The sequence below is a fragment of the Neomonachus schauinslandi genome, chromosome 5, assembly GCF_002201575.2.
Source record: "Neomonachus schauinslandi chromosome 5, ASM220157v2, whole genome shotgun sequence".
In the NCBI taxonomy this organism is placed as follows: Eukaryota; Metazoa; Chordata; class Mammalia; order Carnivora; family Phocidae; genus Neomonachus; species Neomonachus schauinslandi.
Genome location: NC_058407.1, coordinates 52,734,430 through 52,757,123, shown reverse-complemented (window position 1 = coordinate 52,757,123; position 22,694 = coordinate 52,734,430). Strand labels below are relative to the sequence as shown.

At 33.8% G+C, this 22,694-nt stretch overlaps 1 protein-coding gene across 3 annotated transcripts in view; it reads left to right on the top strand.

The window, feature by feature from the left end:
* MON2 (MON2 homolog, regulator of endosome-to-Golgi trafficking) overlaps nucleotides 1-21,293 on the top strand; it is a 105,556-nt gene extending 84,263 nt beyond the window's left edge. For all 3 annotated transcript variants that reach the window (XM_021678690.2, XM_044915378.1, XM_044915377.1), the window contains 6 exons: nucleotides 287-477; nucleotides 7,030-7,090; nucleotides 8,284-8,407; nucleotides 11,343-11,550; nucleotides 14,234-14,316; nucleotides 19,981-21,293. In XM_021678690.2, the coding sequence (XP_021534365.1) occupies nucleotides 287-477; nucleotides 7,030-7,090; nucleotides 8,284-8,407; nucleotides 11,343-11,550; nucleotides 14,234-14,316; nucleotides 19,981-20,144 (831 nt within the window). In that variant the 3' untranslated portion in view covers nucleotides 20,145-21,293. The remainder of the gene's footprint in view (nucleotides 1-286; nucleotides 478-7,029; nucleotides 7,091-8,283; nucleotides 8,408-11,342; nucleotides 11,551-14,233; nucleotides 14,317-19,980) is intronic.
* Nucleotides 21,294-22,694: the final 1,401 nt, after the last annotated feature.

Below are 22,694 nucleotides of genomic sequence, written 5' to 3'. Positions count from 1 at the left end.
TATCTTAAGTTTTCAGGTAACATCCCTATGTTTTATGATGAGAAACTGAAGTTCAGAAAGTTGTTACTTGTTCAAGGTCATTGTTTGTAAAATGGAGACAGAGTATCTTTCTAGGCAGTAGATTTGAGGACTGTGTCTGAAAATTGATCTTTCTAGAAAATAACATCCTTTTTAAAGTGAAAATACCTATGCTATTATTTTTTTCTGCTTTAGTTTTTTTAAGTAATTAAAGTTGTATGTATATATTTTAATTAATACATATCTTAAACTGTCTTTATTTTCACAGACACTTAGGGTTCCTCTCAGTTTGAAATATTCCTGCCCTTCTGAAAGCACATGGAAATTAGCAGTATCTTCTCTCCTCAAAGTTCTTTCTATTGGGCTACCTGTTGCCCGGCAGCATGCTTCTTCTGGAAAATTTGACAGTATGTGGCCAGAACTAGCCAACACTTTTGAAGACTTTCTCTTTACTAAAAGGTCAGCTCATTCAATTTTACAGTTGTAAGATAATCTCTCAAAAATATATAATGCCGGGGAGGGTATGTGCTCTGGTAAGCGCTGTGAATTGTGCAAGACTGTTGAATCTCAGATCTATACCTCTGAAACAAATAATGCAATATATGTTAAGAAAAAAAAAAAAAAGAAGAAGAAGGTAGCGGGAGAGGAAGAATGAAGTGGGGGAAATCGGAGGGGTAGACGAACCATGAGAGACGATGGACTCTGAAAAACAAACTGAGGGTTCTAGATGGGAGGGGGCGTGGGAGGATGGGTTAGCCTGGTGGTGGGTATTGAGGAGGGCACATTCTGCATGGAGCACTGGGTGTTATGCACAAACAATGAATCATGGAACACTTCATCTAAAACTAATGATGTAATGTATGGGGATTAACATAATAAAAAAATATATATATAATGCCTGCCATTGATCTAAAAACAGTATTTCTCATTATTCATTAACAAAGTAATTATTAAGATTGCTCCATCGTATACAAAGCACAACTGATTGATTAAACATTTATCCACTAGTTACATTACCTGTGAGCAAATGGAGATTTTTGCTTTTCACAGTGTTTTTGGTTTTAAGACTGTATGGATGTATCTGTAAGACTATATGGATGCATCATAATTAAGGTTGTTGTTTTTTTTTAAGATTTTATTTATTTATTTGAGAGAGAGATTGAGATAGAGAGAGAGAGAGCACATGAGAGAGGGGAGGGTCAGAGGGAGAAGCAGACTCCCCGCTGAGCAGGGAGCCCGATGCGGGACTCGATCCTGGGGCTCCAGGATCATGACCTGAGCCGAAGGCAGTCGCTTAACAAACTGAGCCACCCAGGCGCCTCATAATTAAGGTTTTAACTCAATGAAGCTAAGAAGATCTGTTTTTTAAATCTGCTGCCCATTTGACATTGCAAGAAGAAAATAATTTCTGAAAATCAGTATTTTACTGGAATAAATAAGATTAGTGGTGATAATGATTAGCTCTTTAAGATGTTAGGTTTGGCAAAGAAGAGTGGAATTTTCACTATGTGATATCCACCTGAGGGCTTATGTTTATGGATCTTCTTTTGACCCCTCACTGAGTGAGAGTAGGATAATTGGAACACACACTACATTTTTTGAAGGAGGAATCTTCTGTGGGTTAACTTAAATTTTGCTGGTGAAAGCATATCTGGTATTTCAAAATTGAAAGTAATGACATCCTAATTTCTGTTTCCACAAATGGTCAGATTTTGTTTTAGTTCCTTTTGTATTTCTCATCTCTAGAAATCTTACAGATACCAATGCAAGTGTACTCTTTGTATTTGCAGAAAAATTATAGGGACTCACAGAGCATATTCAAACAAATTATGTTTTTATATTTAACCCTGAAAATATGAGTTCCTCTGTGGACTCCGTTGCCTGAAATCACTATGATAATTTGTATGAATCAAATAGGTTTAGAAATTTACACTTTTCTCTTTCTTTCCCAGTTATCTGTATATGCATGTTGCTTTATTAATACAAGCTTTTAGATTAGGTTTTTTGCCAATGAGTAAAACTTCTTTAAGAATTTCTTTTCCTGGGGCACCTGGGTGGCTCAGTCAGTTAAAGCGTCTGCTTTTGGCTTAGGTCATGATCCTGGAGTCCCAGTATCGAGCCCCTCATCGGGCTCCCTGCTCAGCGGGGAGTCTCCTTCTCCCTCTGCCCTTTACCTGCTTGTGTGCTCTGTCTCTCTCTCGCTCTCAAATAAATAAATAAAATCTTAAAAAAAAAGAATTTCTTTTACTGTGGCTGAGTCTTTCCACCATCTTACTTATTCTCAAGTTTCTTGTTGAATATTCTTATTTTATTAAATTCAGTTTAATGAAATAATTTTTCTGTGTTTGCAGGAGGTAGAAAATGAAATCAAAGTCTTAATAATAGATACTGTACATCTTATGTCATTTTGTATTAATGCAGCTGTACTATAATCTCATTGCAGTCTTTTGGCCGACTATGGCCCCATTTACATTAAAGGTTTGAGTGTATTTGGTATGTTGAAAAATCATATTGCTTAAGAAGCAGCTATTATAGTGCACTGACTCAGGAGCTGGGCCACCTGGATTCAAATCCCAACAGTTACTTTGTAACTGAGGTATTTTCATCTGTTAAGTAGGAATGATAATGCTACCTAACTCATAGGGTTATTATGAGGATTAAGTCACTTAAAGTAAGTGACTGTTGGAGTATTATGTCACTTATTTTTATTTTTTGAGAGAGAGTAGGTTTGGAAGGGCAGAGGGAGAGAGAGAGAATCTTAAGCAGGCTCCACGCCCAGTGTGAAGCCCAACGAGGGGCTCTATCTCACAACCCTGAGATCATGACCTGAGCCGAAATCAAGAATTGGACGCTTAACTGACTTGGCTACCCAGGCACCCAAGGATTAAGTCACTTAAAATAAGTGACTGCTTAGAGTAGTACTTGGCACATGAGTGCTTTTAAAATGCTTGCTACTTGGGCGCCTGGGTGGCTCAGTTGCTGGGGCGACTGCCTTCGGCTCAGGTCATGATCCTGGAGTCCCTGGATCGAGTCCCGCATCGGGCTCCCTGCTCGGCAGGGAGTCTGCTTCTCCCTCTGACCCTCCCCGCTCTCATGTGCTCTCTCTCTCTCGTTCTCTCTGTCTCAAATAAATTAAAAAAAAAAAAATGCTTGCTACCACTTTTATTATCCTCATTATTGTTACTTCTTTTCCTTAAGAGAAAGTGATATTGTCCATATCCTTTCCCATGAAACAGCCATATTTTAAACCAGAATTTTAAAGACCCAACCTCTAAATAACTGGGAGTAGAAATTTACTTCTAAATTTGGGATTGCTTATAATGGGTAGAAAATAATAAAGGTACTAAATTCTGCTGTCAGTAACACAGAATTAGCATTCTAAGTTGTGATTATTCTAGTTACAGATTTAAGCCTTCTGCTATCCTATATTGAGGGTCAGGAGACCCATGACCTACTTTGGACTCTGCCACCTCCTTTCTGTTGACCTTGAACTGGTTGTTTCCCTTCAGTAGGCATCGTTTTCTCTTAATTATAAGATGAAATGAATTGATTAGTTGTGAAGGTCTACTAGTTTATACATCTTGACTTAAATTTTTCATCAATGTGAAAACAGCTAAGATGGATAAAGCCAGTCCAAAAATATTTTAAGCCTCAAATTGAAAGCTTTCGTTAGTTAGTTGAAGTTAAAAATGCAGTGCTCATGAAGAGAACTTAAAAACGATGCATATTTTTAGTTTCATGAGAAGGCTTTGTTTTTTGTTTTCCAAATACTTGATTATTTTGGAAATCACAAATTTTTATTTTATGTCACATATATACTTGTTCTATAACTGAAGTCCATCACTAGTATTTGAACAGTAAGGTGGTGTTTCAGAATGTCGCTTGGAGTAACAAGACTTAGGTTTTTAAATATTTGGGTATATTTTATGTTGGAACATTTATAAATCCTTTAACTTAATATATACTCTAAGACTTTGTGAATAACCATGACTTTCTCTGATATTTCTTAGCTTTTTTTTTGGTCTGTAAGCTGTTTTGGCAAGGCAGTATAATAACAAAGTAATACAAATAAAACCAAAATTAGCTAGAAGAAAACAAAGGCTTTGGACATTATTGAGGACTATGATAAGTAAATACTTTAAATGAGAAAAAGAAAAAACATGATTAAAGATGAAAAACATAAGCACTGTGATCTGGTAGACACTTGAGGTTTATTAGGAATTCATTCAATCATCCTTAGAGTATTGAAACATGGTTTTTATCCTGTAGAATACACTTGGGCTAGTGTGAGAATTCATACAGTTAATGGTCAGTGGACTTTAAGTTTAAAATCACTAAGTAGTACCTAAAAGAAATCAGGTGAAACATATTCACACAAAAACTTATTCAGTAATGTTCATAGCAGTATTTTTCATAATAGCTAAAAATGAAAACAAGCCAAATGTTTATCAGCTGTTGAGTGGATAAATTAAATGTGGTATATCCATAGAATGGAATATTCAGCCATAAAAAGGGATAAAATACTGATGCATGCATGCAACAATATAGATGAATCTTGAAGATGTTATGCTAAGTGAAAGAAACCAGACACGAAAGGCCATATATCGTATGATCTCATTTATATAGTATATCCAGAATAGGCAAATGCATAGAGACAGAAAGTAGATTAATGGCCACAGGTGGGAGGAGGAGACAATGAGGAGTGACTGCAAAAAGTACAGAATGTCATTCAGGAGTGATGAAAATATTCTAGAATTAGAAGTGGCACAACTTTGTGAATATACTAAAAAGCACTGAATTATACACTTTAAAAAGGTGAATTTTATGGTATATGAAATTGTATCTCAGTACATTTTTTTAATGTACCATGCAGAGAGAACTGACAAAAAATACAAATAACACTTTATCAGTTTGAAGGCTCTTTTATTTCAAATAAAGATTCGTAAAAATAATTTTAAAAAAAATCACTAACTGGGGCGCCTGGGTGGCTCAGTTGGTTAAGTGACTGCCTTCGGCTCAGGTCATGATCCTGGAGTCCCGGGATCGAGTCCCGTATCGGGCTCCCTGCTCAGCGGGGAGTCTGCTTCTCCCTCTGACCCTCCCCCCTCTCATGCTCTCTCTATCTCAATCTCTCTCTCAAATAAATAAATAAAATCTTTAAAAAAAAATCACTAACTTACAAACCTCAATCTTAGAGAATTTAAGGATCTTATATGGCCCATTTCTACCTGCAATATTGACAGTCTCTACTTATAATTTATAGGTAATCTGTGTTAATCATCAGTGTTTTTTGATATGCTCGAAGTGTTTAGTAAGGATACTAACTCTAAGTTAAATAACAATTAGTTTGGGTTTTGAGATCAGAATACTTAACCTATGCATGATCGAATAATTTCCCAATTTTATTGATCACTGGGATTAGGAGTAATGAACTTTTCAGTTTCTCACTTTGTGTGCTACCTTCTTTCCTCATTATAAAATATTTTAAAAATCCATTTAAGTGTTTCTGATATATGATTCCATTAACATTAATATTATTAGTGTCTGTTCCTAATAATGCTTTTTTTAAATTGGTAGTCAGCCCATCCTTAGTTACGTCCACCATCATAATTTTTTTGTATCAATGAACACTTACATTACTTGATTATAAATTAGAATTAAACATACAGATACAGATAGGATTTGTGAAGCTACTTTCGTAGTAGTGGTTATGAAATTCTCACCATTGGTGCAAATTTGGGTACGTCTTTAAATTTTTTTCCTGTAGTTTACTACTACCAGATTATAGAGTTAGTCTAGGACTTGCACACCAGAATGCAAGTTTCATGCGACAGGGACTGGGTCCATCTTATTCACAGCTGGATCTTGTATAGTGCCTGATACAGAGTATTTGGTACTCAATAAATATTTGTTCGATGGAAATATCTAAGTCAAACAAAAAAGATCTGGTACCCATACTGGAGTGCGCGCGCGCGCGTATGTGTGTGTGTGTGTGTGTATTTGACCAAATAATACCAAATAAAGCAAAAATAGCCTTAGATATAAAAGTGTACACTATAACTCTAATCCTAAATATGATAACACTATTTTTACATTTACAACATGAAAGAGAAGGATTTAAGCTCAAATATCGGAGAAGTTTAGGATCAAATTCTGACCTTGCCATTTGCTTACAGTACATTCTTGGTCATATTACTAGCATTTGAAGTCTCAGTTTCCTCTTCTGTCAATTACATGAGGAAAAATACTACATGTGGTTACTGTGCAATCATAGGAGGTAATACAAATAAAGCTTAGTACATTGGCTGGCTCTGTAATTTTAGCTGTTATTATTATTGTAATAATCATTAACATCTGATTGTCAGCTGTTTATAAGTAGTTAATATTTCACTGTTTCATAAATTTAATACCATTTTACTGTTCATTCTTATTAAGAGTCACATGGTTTAGAATTCACCTTGGTTCTCAGAATGTTGATTTCCACTGATCTTGCTGGAACAATTTTCTGCTTTTTTTTTTTTAGATGTTCTCTTTTTTATTGTAAAGATCTTTAATATATTGTGTTTATTATAAATTATTATAGTAATTGATTATTATGGTCAGTGATTAATGGGCAATCTCTGAATGAATAGTTCAGCAGATGACCAAGACACTCTTAAGTCACTGGCAATATAAGTGAATTCAGGTATCATCACAATGGTAATTTTTGTTGTTACTGCAGATGATAGTAATATCCTCACTTTTTATTGTTTTTTCATTCATTAGTACTGAAAGGAGTTTAGTTTCACAGATTTTATTTCGTTCAGGATTGGACCAAGCATTTTTGTAGCTAGAAGTTCATGTTTGTAATTAGTTTAGTCACACTGATAACTTTAATTAAAAATAACTGTCCTTTTAAATTAATGGTAATGTTTAACCTGGTTGAGAAAATACTTTTTGTCATTTGAATACTGTTTATTTTCAGGGAACATTTTACCTTTTAAAAATCAAGTGTTTTGTTTATTTTTTTAGCATACCTCCAGATAATCTCTCTATTCAAGAATTTCAAAGAAATGAAAGTATTGATGTTGAGGTGAGGAAGCTATTTAAAACATTTTCCCATAACCATTTGTGCAAACCAAATAGTAGAAATGTTGAAACTATAAAATTGCTAAGAGAAGAAGTAAAGTGATAGGTTTAAGATTGAACCTAAAAGCAGTAAAACCCTCACAAAGATTAAAGGTTAGTTTTGAAAGCACTGACATGATTTCCTTATTTTGTTAGCTTTTAGTCTAAATACTCAGTTGTGTCCATTTAATAATTTAAGAAAGCAGTTGATTCAGTAAAATCTATTGGTTATTGAGCATGTATTTGAGAGTTTGCTCTATAGTTTGGCAAACCAGGTGTTGTGGTTCAAAATTATAAGTTGTTTAGAATTTTTTTTAAGTAGGCTCTGTGCCCAACATGGGGCTTGAACTCATGACCCTGAGATCAAGTGTCACACAGTCTTCCGACTGAGCCAGCCAGGCACCCCTAGATTTCCGTTTTTAACCAGAAGTAGATAGAGCCTCCAGAACTCTGGAGGCACATAATGAGTGTTTTTTAAAGAATATATTTTTTTTATTGTAAATGGAGTTTAAAGAAGTCGTTTTTTGGTTATGGGTTTTTTGTTGGGGAAGGTGTTTTGATGATTTTCCTTTAAGTGGGATAAAAGATCTTTTAAGTAAATAAGTAAACTACTTTGAAGTGTACATGAAAAGTATATGCATCATGTACATATAAAATATTGCCTTTTGTCCATTAGTGTTTTTCTTCTTTTTCTTCAAAGGGCAAAATAACACATTATATGTTAGAAATGAGCTATTTAGCAAAAATGAATATAACTTTACTTTCTCTTTTGGCTTGTTTATAGTTCTAAAAAGGTGATTTAACTTTTATTCTTAATTCTGTTTCGGATATTTTATTCTAACATGGATACATTTCATGTGAGATCAACATATATTAAAATGGCTGCATAGTAAACAGTTTATAGGATTGACTGTTTTGTAATTGACTATAAAAAAATAAAATAAATTTATTGTTATTATTACTAAGACAGATGAAGGAAGTAGGCTACTCACCCACTCATCCTGTATGTTAACATTAAAATATTTATGTACTTAATTAAGGAAGATTCTTTAATCAATTTTCTTTTAAAATAAAATTTAGATTTTACTGTAGAAATTGTCATTTGATTGGTCTTCTTCAAGAAAAAAAATGCATTTGAGTTTGCCTCTTTTGTTTTAGGTAGTTCAGCTTATCAGCACTGAGATACTACCTTATGCCAATTTTATTCCTAAGGAATTTGTCGGTCAGATAATGACTATGCTTAATAAGGGCTCAATACATTCTCAGTCATCTTCATTTACAGGTATGTTATTTTAATGATTTATTAAAAATGTTAGTAAGTATTGAAGTACTTTGGAAGAAGCTGATTGTAGAAATGTTTAGTCCTGTGATTGTGGTAAAATGTAAACTGGAGAATAGTAGGGTAAATTTTAAGAATGTAATAGAACATTAAGTTTTATGAGGGGAAAATGTGAATATTCTGTGAATTATGTGTTATGAATTAAATTGCAGAGCACTTAGGAAATCTGCCTAAGTCACTGTTGGCTGACACAACTTAACAGTTTTGTGAAGTCATGGATTATTGGGAAGTAATGAGTGTATATTCTGCCACCTAGCAGTTGGCTAACTTCTTTGAGTCTCCGTTTTATCATCTGTGAAATGAAGATATTAGTATCAGTCACTCAGAATTATAAATTACAGTTAGTCAGTTAAAACAAATAGATGCCTTAACATTTGTTAATGGAACTAAATTTAGTAAATTCTTAACCATGTGCAAGGTATTCTGTTAGAATGTTACCTCTTTCCTCACAGTATTTCTATGAGGATAGTTTCCACCATATTGCAGAGGGGAAATGGGTTGAGAAAGGTTGGAAAAATTATCCATAATCTAAACGCTGGAAGCCAAATTCATCCTTAAAAAGAACTCCATGCTCCTTTTCATTTTATCATGCTACTTTATTGGGAGATAGTACTTAAATTGCTTTGCTGTTATTTCTCTTTTTCTAAACCTGTGCTCAATTGTTAAATATAATTGTGGTATCATAACATGATTTTTCTCTGAGATGATTAAAAAAGTATAAATTTGTGCCATGCATATCCTTAATCCCCAGAATTTACCAGAGCCATGACTAACTTCTGTGGAACTGTGCTAAACACTTTAAAAAGCATTTAAATGTGTACAGTTTGGCCACTAGATGTCTCTCATATTGCTTACTTCACAAACTGCAGTAGTTCTTTTCTCAGCCCAGTGATAAAGTGATAAAAGTGATCTGATAAAGTGCAGATATAACGAAATAAAAATCTCAGAAAAAAAAATTAAAAGCTACTTATGTTAATACAGTCAACTTTTTATTATTAAGAGTATATAAAAATTTCTGGATACATTTTTATGAAAAGGAATTTATGAACAATATTTATAATCAGATGTAAATATTTTAAGCTAAATAAGAACTACTGAATTGCCATGTATACTTTTTCAAGCAGTTTCTGATGATACCTTTTGCCATTTATAGTACTAAATATACCAAGATAAGGAAGGTACATGGACCTCCTTTGCTATAGGACACAAACTTCTCAGTTTGAACTTGGAGGGCTTTTTTAAACGTATATATAGAGTTGGTCCGTGCTAAACTGGACCAACCTATAAAGACTTAGGTTCCAGTCATCATTTTTGGTCCACCACTCTTAAGTATGACCTGATAGCCAAAGCTTTCAGAGAAAATCTTCCAACACAAAAGAGAAAAACCAAAACAAATGAAGAGGGAGTAAAAGAAACTCAGAGGAAAGGTAAATTCAGGGCCACAGAAACATTCTGTCCCCAAAAGCACAATTATAATTAGGATCTTCAAAGAGTTAAAAGATTTTACATCCATGAAACAGAAAATGCTATTAAGGAGCAATCATTACAAGAAAGAGTTCATAGAAACTAAAAATGTGATCACTGAAATAACAAGTCCAGTGAAGGGTTGCAAGAAAATATAAGGAAATAACCCAAAAGCAGAGAAAGACAAAAAAGTGAGCACTATGACAAGAAAGTAAGAAAATGAATCGAAGAGGTCTAACATCTGACAATGGGTCTTCCAGAAAGAGAAAATATAGGGCAAAGCTAAAAGGAAATTATCAAAGACATAAACCAAAGAAATCAGTCTCCAGATTAAAAATGGTCACTCAGTAACCGGAAGAGTGAAGAAAAAAGATCCACAAGAAGATCCACAGATTTCATGTTGTCATGAAATTTCAGAGTACTTGGGCTAAAGAGAAGATTTTACAAGATTTCAGAAAGAAGAGAAAAAAGGCCAACACAAAAGAATTTTGTCAAGATGATACTGGACTTCTCAGTAGCAGCATTGGATCAGACATTGATGCAGTGGTTTCAGAGTTATAATTGGAAAGGGTTTTTAACATGGAGTTTCATACGTAGGCCCATCGTTGTCAGAGTATAAGCATAGATGGTAATTCTCAAGTGTCAGCATGCATTATAATCAGCTGCAAGGCCAAGCTATTGCTGGGCTGTATTCTCTGAGCTTCTGATTCAATAGGTCCGGGGTGGGATATGAGAATTTGCATTTCTAACGAGTTCTCTGGTGATGCTGATGCTGCTAGGTACTACTCTTTGAGTACCACAGAAAAGTAATGACATTTTCGGAAGTGCAAGTTCTGAAAAATTTTACTTCCTAGTCAGTCTTTCTCAGGTACTTCAGAATGTGCTCCATGAAAACAAAGGAGTAAACCAAAGAAACAGAAGGCATGGATCTAGGAAGTGGGGTAGAAAACAAGAGAGAATAAAAACAATTCTGAGGGTGTGGCAAAGACTAGTTCGAGGATATAGCTGGACAGCAGGTCTGGAGAGCAGCTAGTCCACACTAGAGCAGAGATCTGGCTCTGGGAAAGATGTTGCCAAGAAGAAGGAAGAAAGGGAGGGAGGAAGAAGGAAGAAAGAGTATCGCCAAGTATGACCTTGTGGAAAACTATTGAGAAGTATTTTATAGTGCTGTCAAAGGGTATAAAAAGACAAAGATAAGAGAAATATTATGTAGAAGTGATGACAGTGGACAGTCTTGCCTTGTTTTTGATCTTGCAAGGGGGAAAATTGCTATATATATGCTGTTAGCTGTAAGTTTTTCATAGATGCCTTTCATCAGTTGAATTTCCTTCCATTTCTAGTTGGCTAAGAGTCGTTATCATTAAGGTTATTAATTTAACCTTTTGTTAACCATTAAAAATTTTTAATTTTACAGAAGCAGAGATTGATATTCGTTTGAGAGAGGAATTTTCTAAAATGTGTTTTGAAACATTGCTCCAGTTTTCCTTCAGTAACAAAGTCACAACACCTCAAGAAGGCTACATCTCACGAATGGCACTCTCAGTGCTTTTAAAGAGATCTCAAGATGTGCTTCATCGTTATATAGAGGATGAAAGATTAAGTGGTAAATGCCCTCTTCCAAGGTATAAATTTTATTTTATAGATAAAGGAAATATGTTATCATAGTTACTAATAATAAAAAAGCTCTAAGCATCAAGTTGTTTTTATAAGTGATTTGAACGTAACCTGAAGCTGTTTATAATTTTATTCATTTTATACAGTGTAAATATTCATAAGTTTTGCTGCAGATATATTAGTGTATTTTATTATGGGGTGCTCTTTCAGACTCCTTATGGAGGGTAAGTAATATATATGTACCAAATTTCCTTTTTGGATTTAAAAGAAAATTTTGAATTCTAAAAGATATCGTCTTAAGGATTTCTGGATAAGGACTTGTGGATCCGTATGAGCACATGAGTATGAATCTCTCTAGAGAGACAATAGTAGATGAATCATACTCTAGGAACTTCCTAGGTTGTTTTACAGTTATTTTTAGATTTCTCTATAAGTCAGCTAGCCATGTCTTAGATCTTCTTTTCATCTGATTTGCTTAATGAAGCCCTTGTTCCTGAACTAATTTGTTTACCATTTAGTCAAGCTGTGTCGTAGAATGGACTCTAGGCCTTTCTGCTAAGCTAAGACTAATCAAAGTTGGGGTAGAAATCAGAATTCATCAAAAAATGCAATCATAAATTAGGGTTATGTCACCAATCTATTTTTTAATGTGGGAATTAGAGTTTAAGGCAAAACAAATGAAACAAAATAATGTTGGAAGACAAAGTTGTCAAAGTCAGGAAAGAGTTACGAAAATCATTATGGGTTCCATCTCATATAAGGTAGTATTGGAGAGGTAAATCACCAGCCCTAAATCTTTGTGTACATTCTTATTTACATAATAAAATTTTGGAGTGAGAATTGACTTGTCAGAATATAAAGACATTTTAAAAGCTTTTGATATGTATTACAAATTCCCTACCAGAGATTTCTACCAATTTGCATTATGATTTATTTTATCTTTTAAAATTTGATGAATGAAAAATAGTTACATAGTAGTTTGCTGTTGTTATTTTTTTTAATTATCAATGCTTATTAGTCATTTATATTTCTACTTTTGGGGTCCGACTGTATTTTGAATTTCTAAAACATAAATTATACCTCCTCCTATTCAGATTTATATGCGAAAGTTGCAAAGACAGGTGTTGGTAATTTGGTTATGGGCATAATTGAAAATTGATTTATCAAAATTATCTCTGAAGTATACTCGGAAAAGCAGTAATAAAGTTGTTTTGCTTTGAATATTTTTATTTATTAGATTATAACATTATTTGATTTCAGAAAGCAGTTTTTCCTTGTTTATGTTTTTAGTGTTTATTGCTTTTAAATTGAGTCTTATTTATAGTTGTCCTATAAAGTGTTATATATTGTATCATCCTGTGTTTGACTCAGTATCATTACATTATTTTCTAAACTACATCGCAACACAATAACATTCTTCTATGCTTAAAAAGGGAGACTTGAAATATACTCTGTCATAATATTAGAAAAATCTTTTTTGGGGGCCCCTGGGTGGCTCAGTTGGTTAAGCGGCTGCCTTCGGCTCAGGTCATGATCCCAGGGTCCTGGGACCAAGCTCCGCATCGGGCTCCCAGCTCTGCAGGAAGCCTGCTTCTCCCTCTCCCACTCCCCCTGCTTGTGTTCCTGCTCTCGCTGTCTGTCTCTCTGTCAAATAAAGAAATAAAATCTTAAAAAAAAAGAAAAAAAAGAAAAATCTTTTTTTTGTAGAATGAAAACACAGATTCGTATCAGGACTGAGGAGACTATGTAGGGAGAAAGAACGGAATCAAGCTACTCTTGTTGATCCTTTACTCCCAAGTTCATTCTTCATTGCTAACGTCTCCAAATAGTACTGCCTTAGGATTAATTTTGAGCATGTTTCTTTTGTTGTATTAGAAAGTTAAATAAGTTCTATTGTAATTTTTTTTCCCCACCCCAGCACTATTGTAAATTTTTTTTAAAAGATTATTTATTTGAGAGAGAGAGAGTACAAGGGTGGGGGGGAGAGGGAGAGAGAGAGTCAAGCAGACTCTGCGCTGAGCTCAAAGGCCAACATGAGCTTGACCTCATGACCCTGAGATCATGACCTCATGACCCTGAAATCATAACCCTGAGATCACAGTGAGGCCAAAACCAAGTGTTGGATCATGACTTCATGACCCTGAAATCATAACCCTGAGATCACAATGAGGCCGAAACCAAGTGTTGGACGCTTAACCAACTGTGCCATCCAGGCATCCCTGTACTATTGTAACTTTAAATGTCCTTCTAACAGCATGATAAAATATATGCCAGGAGGTAGTAGTAGTCTTTATTTCCATTTAAATTTTGGTAAATCCTTTTTAGCACTAACTAGTTAAAAAGGAAAAAAAACCCCCACTTTTGTAGAGAAGCTTTAAAAGCATGTATAAAATGTCTTAAATTTAAATAGTTATGTTAAATATCTTACAAATAAATTTGGATTTGCCTGAATAGATGCCCCCTGTTTGAAATTGATAACTTATGATAAGAATAACTCTAAATCTTATTTGTACACTGAAGTACATATTAATAAAATAATTTTTCTTTTTAAGAATTTAAAACTAACATTAACTTTGCATTGTATTGTGTCCAGTATTTTTCCAAAGTACATCTACTTGGATAAACCTAGTAAAAAACACACAAGGCATATCTTAAAATCCTGTTGGAAATAATTTCCAATCTCTTTTTTAGGCAACAAGTAACAGAAATCATATTTGTTTTAAAAGCAGTCAGTACTCTCATTGATTCACTTAAGAAAACTCAGCCTGAGAATGGTAAGTGCTTAGAAACTCAGTTATTCTAAACTCATAGCATTTATGTTCTATTTCTGATGTACTTCTCTATTATTATTATTAAGTTAACTAAATTTTAGGAACATAATAGCTATTAGACTTTCTTTTTTCCAGTCCTTATGACAGCAAAGAATCAAGTCCATTAGGATGTCAATTAAGTAAAATTAATTTGTAATGTTTTAGCTTCTTTATGTTAAATAACAGTTTGGCTTTTTTTTTTTTTTTTTAAGTTGGTCTGAATTCAGGATGTTGCATGGATAATTCATAGTTCATATATTTTTAATGTAGAACATTACTGAGATTTTGGGTAGGTGTAGGCTTCCATCCTACGTGTGTACTGAATTACAGTGTAAGTATAAACTGTACAACTTTGAATCATTTTATAGCTTTACCTCATTTGTTTCCCCTTTCTGTAACTCATTCCTCTTCTGTCCATTTTTTGTTATTGCCAGAAATGATTTTTCCAAAAGTGCAGCTTTGATCATTCATTTTCCCATCTTTGTAGAACAAAAAATTTTCATTTACCATTACCTACCAAATGCAAAGAGTACTGTTGTCAGACCACATTAGATTTATGGTTTATTTCCACTAGACATCATTTTTCCTATTTTCCCACCAAACTAAAATTCTCAGTCTACCCAAGTATTCCCAACCTTTTGCTTATTTCATTCTCCTGCCTGCATCTACCTAGTTCAAATAGCACTCCACTTTTAAGCCTTTTTTTAATCCTTAATGGTGAGTGATTTCTCTTTTTATTGAACTCATAGCTGTTTTATATATACCTTTGTCTTAAAGCACTCCATATGTGTTACAGTTACACACATACATGGCTCAGTTCCTTTAACTTGTAAACTTCTTGAGAGGCTTTTGGGGCCATGTTTTGCTCTATTTTGAATCCTCGGCATTGCAATGCAAAGTGGTTTGTTCGAGGACAGGCTAAAGAGCTGGCACCAGAATATGAGTTAATTGTGTCACTGAACACAGTGGTTCAGTTGACATTTTTTATACAACAAGCCTTTGTTAAAGAAGGAGTGTGTTGATTTATATTCTGGCCCAAGCACCTTAGCCGACTGGCACTTTAAGCAGCATTACTTTTAATACCCAAGAAGGAGGTTCCTAATAAATGCCTTATAAATGAGCCCTAGGATATTTGTTCCTGGCAGTTATTATATAATAAAAGTAAATACATATTTTTCTGTTTTCAAAATTTACCTTTGGCCTAGAAAGGGTGAGTATTATACTAAACCTTAAGGAGCAATAGATTTATATTTATTCAATCCAAAGGAGGGGGTAGAATTTGTAAGAAAATTGTGGGAGCAATATTCTGACTTCACCCCATCAAGTTCAAATTTGAGTTCTCTTAAAAAATGTTCTGGTTGATTTTCAGAGAGGGAAACCATGCATTAACTTCCTAGTGACCAGTAAAATCTTTATTAGATCATAGGATAGAATTGGATTCTTAAAAATGTATTTAAGACTTAAACAGGAAGTTCTCCAATTCCCATGTTATTGCTATAGATGTATTAAATATAACCAGTGTATTTCGATGCATAGTGCTTGCATTATTTTGTAGGAGATTAAGACAGCTGTCAAGAATTTAAGCAGAATTTGTCAGTAACCTTTTTTTACCCTTTCTTTCCTTTCCTTTTCTTTTCTTTTCTTTTCTTCTTTCTTTCTTTTTTTTTTTTTTTTTACAAAGCCAGTGGGCCATGAATAGGGAAGTGCGGTAATAATAGATGATTTAACTTATTGTTAAAAATTGTCTAAGAGAGTTTGAATTCTGGCTCTGGACATATGAAGTTAAAATTTGAATTAAATGTAACCATAAATGATGATGATGATATTGTAACATATTAGAAACCTATGATAAGCTTCATTAAGAAACAGGAAAAAAAGGAGGTAACTTAGAAAAAGCCAGGCCTTTCCAGTGGAAATATGTTGGATTGCTCATAGCCAGTCCAAAATTAATTCAGGAGGATAGGTATAAGGTTTGGAACCAATGTATACCCAACATTTGTTTAGGACATTTGTCATTTGTTTTAGGGCTTTCTAGAGGGAGAGAAGACATTTGTTGGACTTATTTTTAATTTGGTGGAATTTTGTTTTTATTGTTTTATTTGATCTTTACTTCAAAATTTGATAGGTAGTAACCATATCCATGGTTCAAATATTCAAAAACATAAAAAGACATACTACAGGGGAAAAGTTTAAAGATCATCTTTACCCTATTTTAGATCTGTCTAGTTCTTAACTCACCATAGGCAACCATTTTTATTAGTTTGTAGATCGTTCCATACGTTTATTATGTAAATACAAAATATATACTCCAGTATGCCCCCAATTTTAAACATAAATGAATATACTTAATAGACCCGCATTGTATCTACTGTTCTGAATACTCTGTTTTTTTCCACTTCATATAATAGAGAGATTCTTCCATATAATTGCATACGGCTTTTTCATTCCTTTTTGATAGGTAGTCCAAGGTGCCCACCAAGATATATAGTGGGTTTTTAAAGCAATATTTTAATTTAAGAAATTTGAGTAACTTCCCCTGAGTTTAAGATGTGATCTTAAACAGTGTATTTTTGTATTTTCCTGTAATAAACCAAGAATTAATTTTGTCAGTTGACTCTCCATCTGGGGCAATCTAGGTAGGTTTCAATCTGTGCAACCCCCTTTTTTTTGATAGTAAAATACACATAAACATTTATAATCAGCCATTTTTAAGTGTGCAGTTCAGTGGTATTCAATACATTCATAATAGTGTACTGCCATCAGCACCATCCATCTCCGTAACTCTTCTCATCTTGTAACTGGAACTCTACACTTATTAAACGATAACTCCTATTCCCCACTTCTCCCAGCTCCTGGCAACCACCATTCTACTTTCTATCATTATGATTTTGACTACTCTGAGTATCTCATATAAGTTGAAGCATACAGTATTTGTCTTTTGTGCTGGCTTTTTTCACTTAGTATAATGCCATCATGGTTCATTCATATCATAGCATGTTGGAGAATTTCCTTTTTAAGACTGAGTAATATTCCTGTGTGTGTGTGTGTGTGTGTGTGTGTATCTCATGTTTTCCTTATCCATTCATCCATTGGTAGACACTTGGTTTGATTCCACATTTTAGCTATTGTGAATAATGCTGCAATGAACATGTGTGTACAGAAATCTCTTCAAGACCCTGCTTTCAATTCTTTTGAGAATATACCCAGAAGTAGAATTGCTGAATCATATGGTAATTTTATTTATTTTTTTAATTTTTAAATTAATTTTTTTTTATTTTTAAAGATTTTATTTATTCATTTGAGAGAGAGACAGAGACAGAGAGAGCAAAAACGGGGAGAGGCAGAGGGAGAGGGGGAAGCATACTGCCTGCTGAACTGGGAGCCCAACATGGGGCTCGATCCCAGGACCTGAAGATCATGACCTGAGCTGAAGGCAGGTGCTTAACGATCTGAGCCACCCAGGCGCCCCTCTATTTTTTTTATTTTTTGAGGAACCACTATATTATTTTCTACTGTGGCTGTATCATTTTACATTCCCACCATGAGTGAGTAAGATTCTAATTTCTCCACATCTTCATGAATACTTGGGGTTTTTTTGTTTTTCCTTTTTGTTTTTGTTGATAGTGGCCATTTTAATGAGTAGGAGGCGGGTCATATTGTTGTTTTGATTTGCATTTCCCTCATGATTAGCGATGTTGAGCATCTTTTCATGTGCATAATTGGCCATTTGTATATCTCCTTTGGAGAAATGTGTATTCAAACGCTTTGCAGATTTTTTAATTGAGGGATTTGTTTTTTTGTTGTTGTTGAAGCCTCTTTATCTGCACCTCTGTGATCAGAAGCATCTATCAGAGCACAGATCCCTGAAATTTGAAGGATGGGGTCCTTTTTGCCCACCATGGCCTTCTGTAAGCTGTGTGCTAGCTGCTCCAGGAACACGTGCACATCTCCCAACCACATGGCTAGGAGTGAGGGATGGGTAGCTGCTACTGTGCTAAGACCTGAAATTGACCAAAATCAATCACGATATACTGTCCAAATCTACCTCAGGAAGTTGCAGGCCTTCAGTAGACTCCAGAGTTCCAAAATAGTTGCAGATTCTGCCAATGCAATTGTTGTCTAGGTGGGTAGACAAATTCCTATTACTTCCTACTCTGCCATTTTTCTAGAATGCTCTCTGTGCAGTCTTTTGTCAAATGATTAGTGGAAAGTTTCACAGACAACTGGAGCAGACGGTTTAGAACTTCTTAGACTGGTGGTTTTTAAACTGTTTTCTGTCAAGCAGCACAGTTCTTTTTACAAATGAAATCTGATACGGATTCCTAATATATACAGATTAAAAACAGCTCTGGCCTTACATTCCCTCCCTCACCATTACCCATCAGCCCCACTCCCACTCTGAGGAAGCCCCTGTTTGGGTGAAGTAGGGATTACATGAACAGGTCAACATTTCCCAAGATTAGTACTAAGCAATGAATATTAATGATGATGAGTGATGTCAGTAGATATTGAATATAAAAAAGTTCTATAACCAAATTAATTTTGGAAGCCTTGAATTAGATAAAGTTAAACCTCTTCTTTTACTCCAGGTTTTTAATAAATTCGTGTGAATTATGACTCCCCAAAAAGGAAGATAATATATATAACATGTGCCAAATTTACTTGAATATTATTTTTTTTATAAGAAGTATCTTGAAGAACACTAGTTTGAGAAACTTATTCCTTTATTCTCCAACAGAAGTTGAGATAAAGAGAAATTGGAGTGAAAAATAGAATTAAAGTTACTTAGGTATAATACAGTATTCTTTCGTTTTTACTGTACTGCCTCCTAGATCTGAATTTTACTCCGCAAAGTGTCATATACATATACAGTCTAACAAAAATTTGTCAGCTGGTTTTATTCCATATTGTACTCTCAGCAATATGCACAGTACTTCTAGGAAAATAGAAATGTAATACGTGATCTCAGAATATAAGGAAATTATAAACTAATTGGGATATAACACTTTTGCCCATTCACCAAATAGCATTCAACTATACTAGTTGTCGGTGATAGTGGTGAGGAACACAGACATGTCACTCCCCACTGAAGTTTAAATGTAGTGATATACGTTACAAATTAGGAAGCAGTATAAGAGAAGAATGGATCTGTGTGGTCACTTGAAACTAAAATGAATATCAAGGATGTTACTGGGAAAATTATTTAAATATTTATATTTTTAGCATACAACTGCATAAGAAATTGAGTTGTTTTCTAATTGTTCTTGAAATATATACTACATTGTCTGGCACTTATACTGAAAATGACAAAAGTTTGAATTCCAGGTTACTTTGTCAGCTTCCAAGGCCTTCACAAATTTAAATTATCATTTAAAATGGACTTTATCGAATTTCTTGGTATTGATGGCTCTGCACACTGACCATATGTTTTTCCCTTATATCTTATTAAATATTGTGGGAAATCTTCCAAAGATTTAAAAAAAAAAAAAAAAGGGTACAGGCTTGTGGAATCTCCATATTTGGGGATATTTTTCTTGGCCTTGTATTTAGAGGATTGTTTATGTTAATTGCATAATCTCTGCTATTTAAACCCACACATTTTTGAGATTTTATACTTTTTAATTACAGTTGATGGAAATACCTGGGCACAAGTGATTGCTTTATACCCAACTTTAGTAGAATGCATCACCTGCTCATCTGCAGAAGTCTGCTCTGCACTTAAAGAGGCACTAGTTCCTTTTAAGGATTTCATGCAACCACCAGCATCCAAAGTTCAAAATGGAGAATCTTGACCAGCTACAATAATTTTAAAGAAGAAAGCTATCTCAAGAATGTTTGATCCTCAGTGAGTCTTCTATGAGAAGGACATTTCTTACTACAAATAATTCTTGGCAGCTGGTGTTGGCCTCCTTTAAATTATACTTACCTGAGTTCAATAATTCATTTTACAAGCTTACATGTCAACAAAGGCTCCTGAATGAGTAGCAGTGGAAGCCTTTAGTAAGTTAAGCTGATGGAGAGTTAATACTACATCATACCTGCTACTTTATCTTCAACTGGTGATTTAAAAGTGAGCTTATGTACAGTTTGTGGTGTATGTGTTAACGATGATGTACTTTTTAAAAAGAAAGAAAAGATATTTCAGTCAGATTTATTAGGCTGGTGTTTTTGCACCCTTTTTCAAGTATAAAATTGTACTAAAATTTTATGCAAGATGGTACTGTAACATTCCATATTATCTATAACCAGCCTTTGTAAACAAAGGGAACTGATAAACTTGTGTGTATAATAAATGGTACAGTTCTGTATAAAATAGTTGCATTTATTGTTTAAATTTTTAAAATATTGATAATGTTAAATGCTTGAAGCTGTATTTATTATTAATACAAAATTGTTTGCTTACATTTTTACTTATAATTTGCCTTCTTAAGCAGCAGGTATGCTCACCATATGATCATGCAGTTATCTCAGTGCTTATTTTAAATGTATTTACCAGTGACTATTAAACATCTGACCAGAAAGGTCATGTGAACACAGCAGCAAATAGTTTATGATTTGCTGATTTTGCAACTTTGAAGTATAAGTTATTAACTAAATACATTGGGATATATTGTAGCGCTCTGAATCCATCATACCTCATTTCTTTAAATATCTTTTCCAGCTTTCACATAAATCTGTCTGTTTTTATATTTGGTGTCTGGATTTTAAAGACTTTTCATATTATATTTCTACTGATTTTTTTTCCCCCCCACTGACTAAGCATTTATCACTGTCTTTGAATTATGACCCAGGCAAGATGATTCCAGATTTCCAAATTTTGCCTGTGAAGTTTTGTTCATTTTAGTGTTTCATTTTGTAATGTCTTCTCAAGAAGAAAAATAACTATGCTAACCCATAGATATAAAATGTGTGTGTATTCTAAAACAATGAGAAGTGTATTTTTGGAGATAGTGAAAAATTTAGAAGTACAGTAAACTTTCTGTCATGGAGTAAATTGCTGATTTTGTTTCACTTTCCTCTCTTAGTGAAGAAGAAAAATGCTCTTGAGTACATTAATTTGTTTCTTAAAAAACTAATTTAGCTTACTGTATTTTTTATTTAATGGATTATTATATTATCATATTTTTCTTAAATTTTCGTAAACGTGAAGATGCAAAGATGTTTAAAACAATGATTAAGAAATCATAATGGTTTCAGTATTATGTTAGTGTGCTGGAAGGCCTTTGATGTTAATAGAATTTATACATTTCAGCCACTCAAATAATTATAAAACTAGGAGAAGATATTAGAATTGAGTAATAGATGAGATACAATTTTGAGGCTATTGTAATTTTGTAAGTATTTAATTTGCACTATTATCTGTAAACATGGTAAGGTCTTTTTTGGAGGGGATATTATTTTTATTTATCTGAATTAATTTCTGTTTTATAATTTCACCTAAAATTAGGGTAAAATATGGCATTTCCTAGATTCTATCTTCAGCATTTTCCTTAAAGTTGTAAAAAAAAAAAAAATCAAGCTGTGTATTTAGTTTATTTCCTATATTTGGATATGTTAAATTGAGGATTAGAAAAATCTGAATATCACTGATAGACTAATGAAATAGAATAACAAGGGTAGTATGCCAGTTAAGTAACATGTTAAAAATATTGCCATGAATTTACATGAAGTGAAAATGTTTATTCTTGAGAAATAATAGATCAATTGCAATCATAAAAATTACTCTTCAGTGAAAGTTAAACATGAATCAAAGGTATATAGCATACATTTATATAAATTGAATAGCTTTAGCTAATATCATATTACCTTTCAATATCAGGACCATTCCCTACAGATCAAAGCATAAATGTGTTAATACCATATAATATGGTAATCAGTGCCAGTCTTAGTGACAAGCAAAGTGGGCTGCCCCCTTGGTGATATAATTTTACAGGTTTTTTCTCCCAGAATATTTCCTGCCACCCCCAGGAGTCACTACCAGCAATTCATTCCCTTGAGTCAAACATTCCTCTTAGGCTGCATTTTCTAAAATATCCTGATCCCTGGGGAGGTTAACACAAGTGCCCTTGTTTTGTTAGTATGAAGTGGGTTCTCTAGTGACTAGGAGCACTGAGCTGTGTAAGATTACTAGATGCTAAGAGATTATAGAAAAGGGAGTTCCCAAGGCTAAGATCACTTTACAGCACAACTGAGACTGTGACTAGTCCTTGAACCATTAGTAATAATGTTCTCTGGAATGCATATTATAAATACAATGAGTTTTAAGCCTCACGTGATCATTTGTTGTCATTGACAGTGCCTATCTTACATAAGATTACCAGACAACAGGTTTATTCCAATGT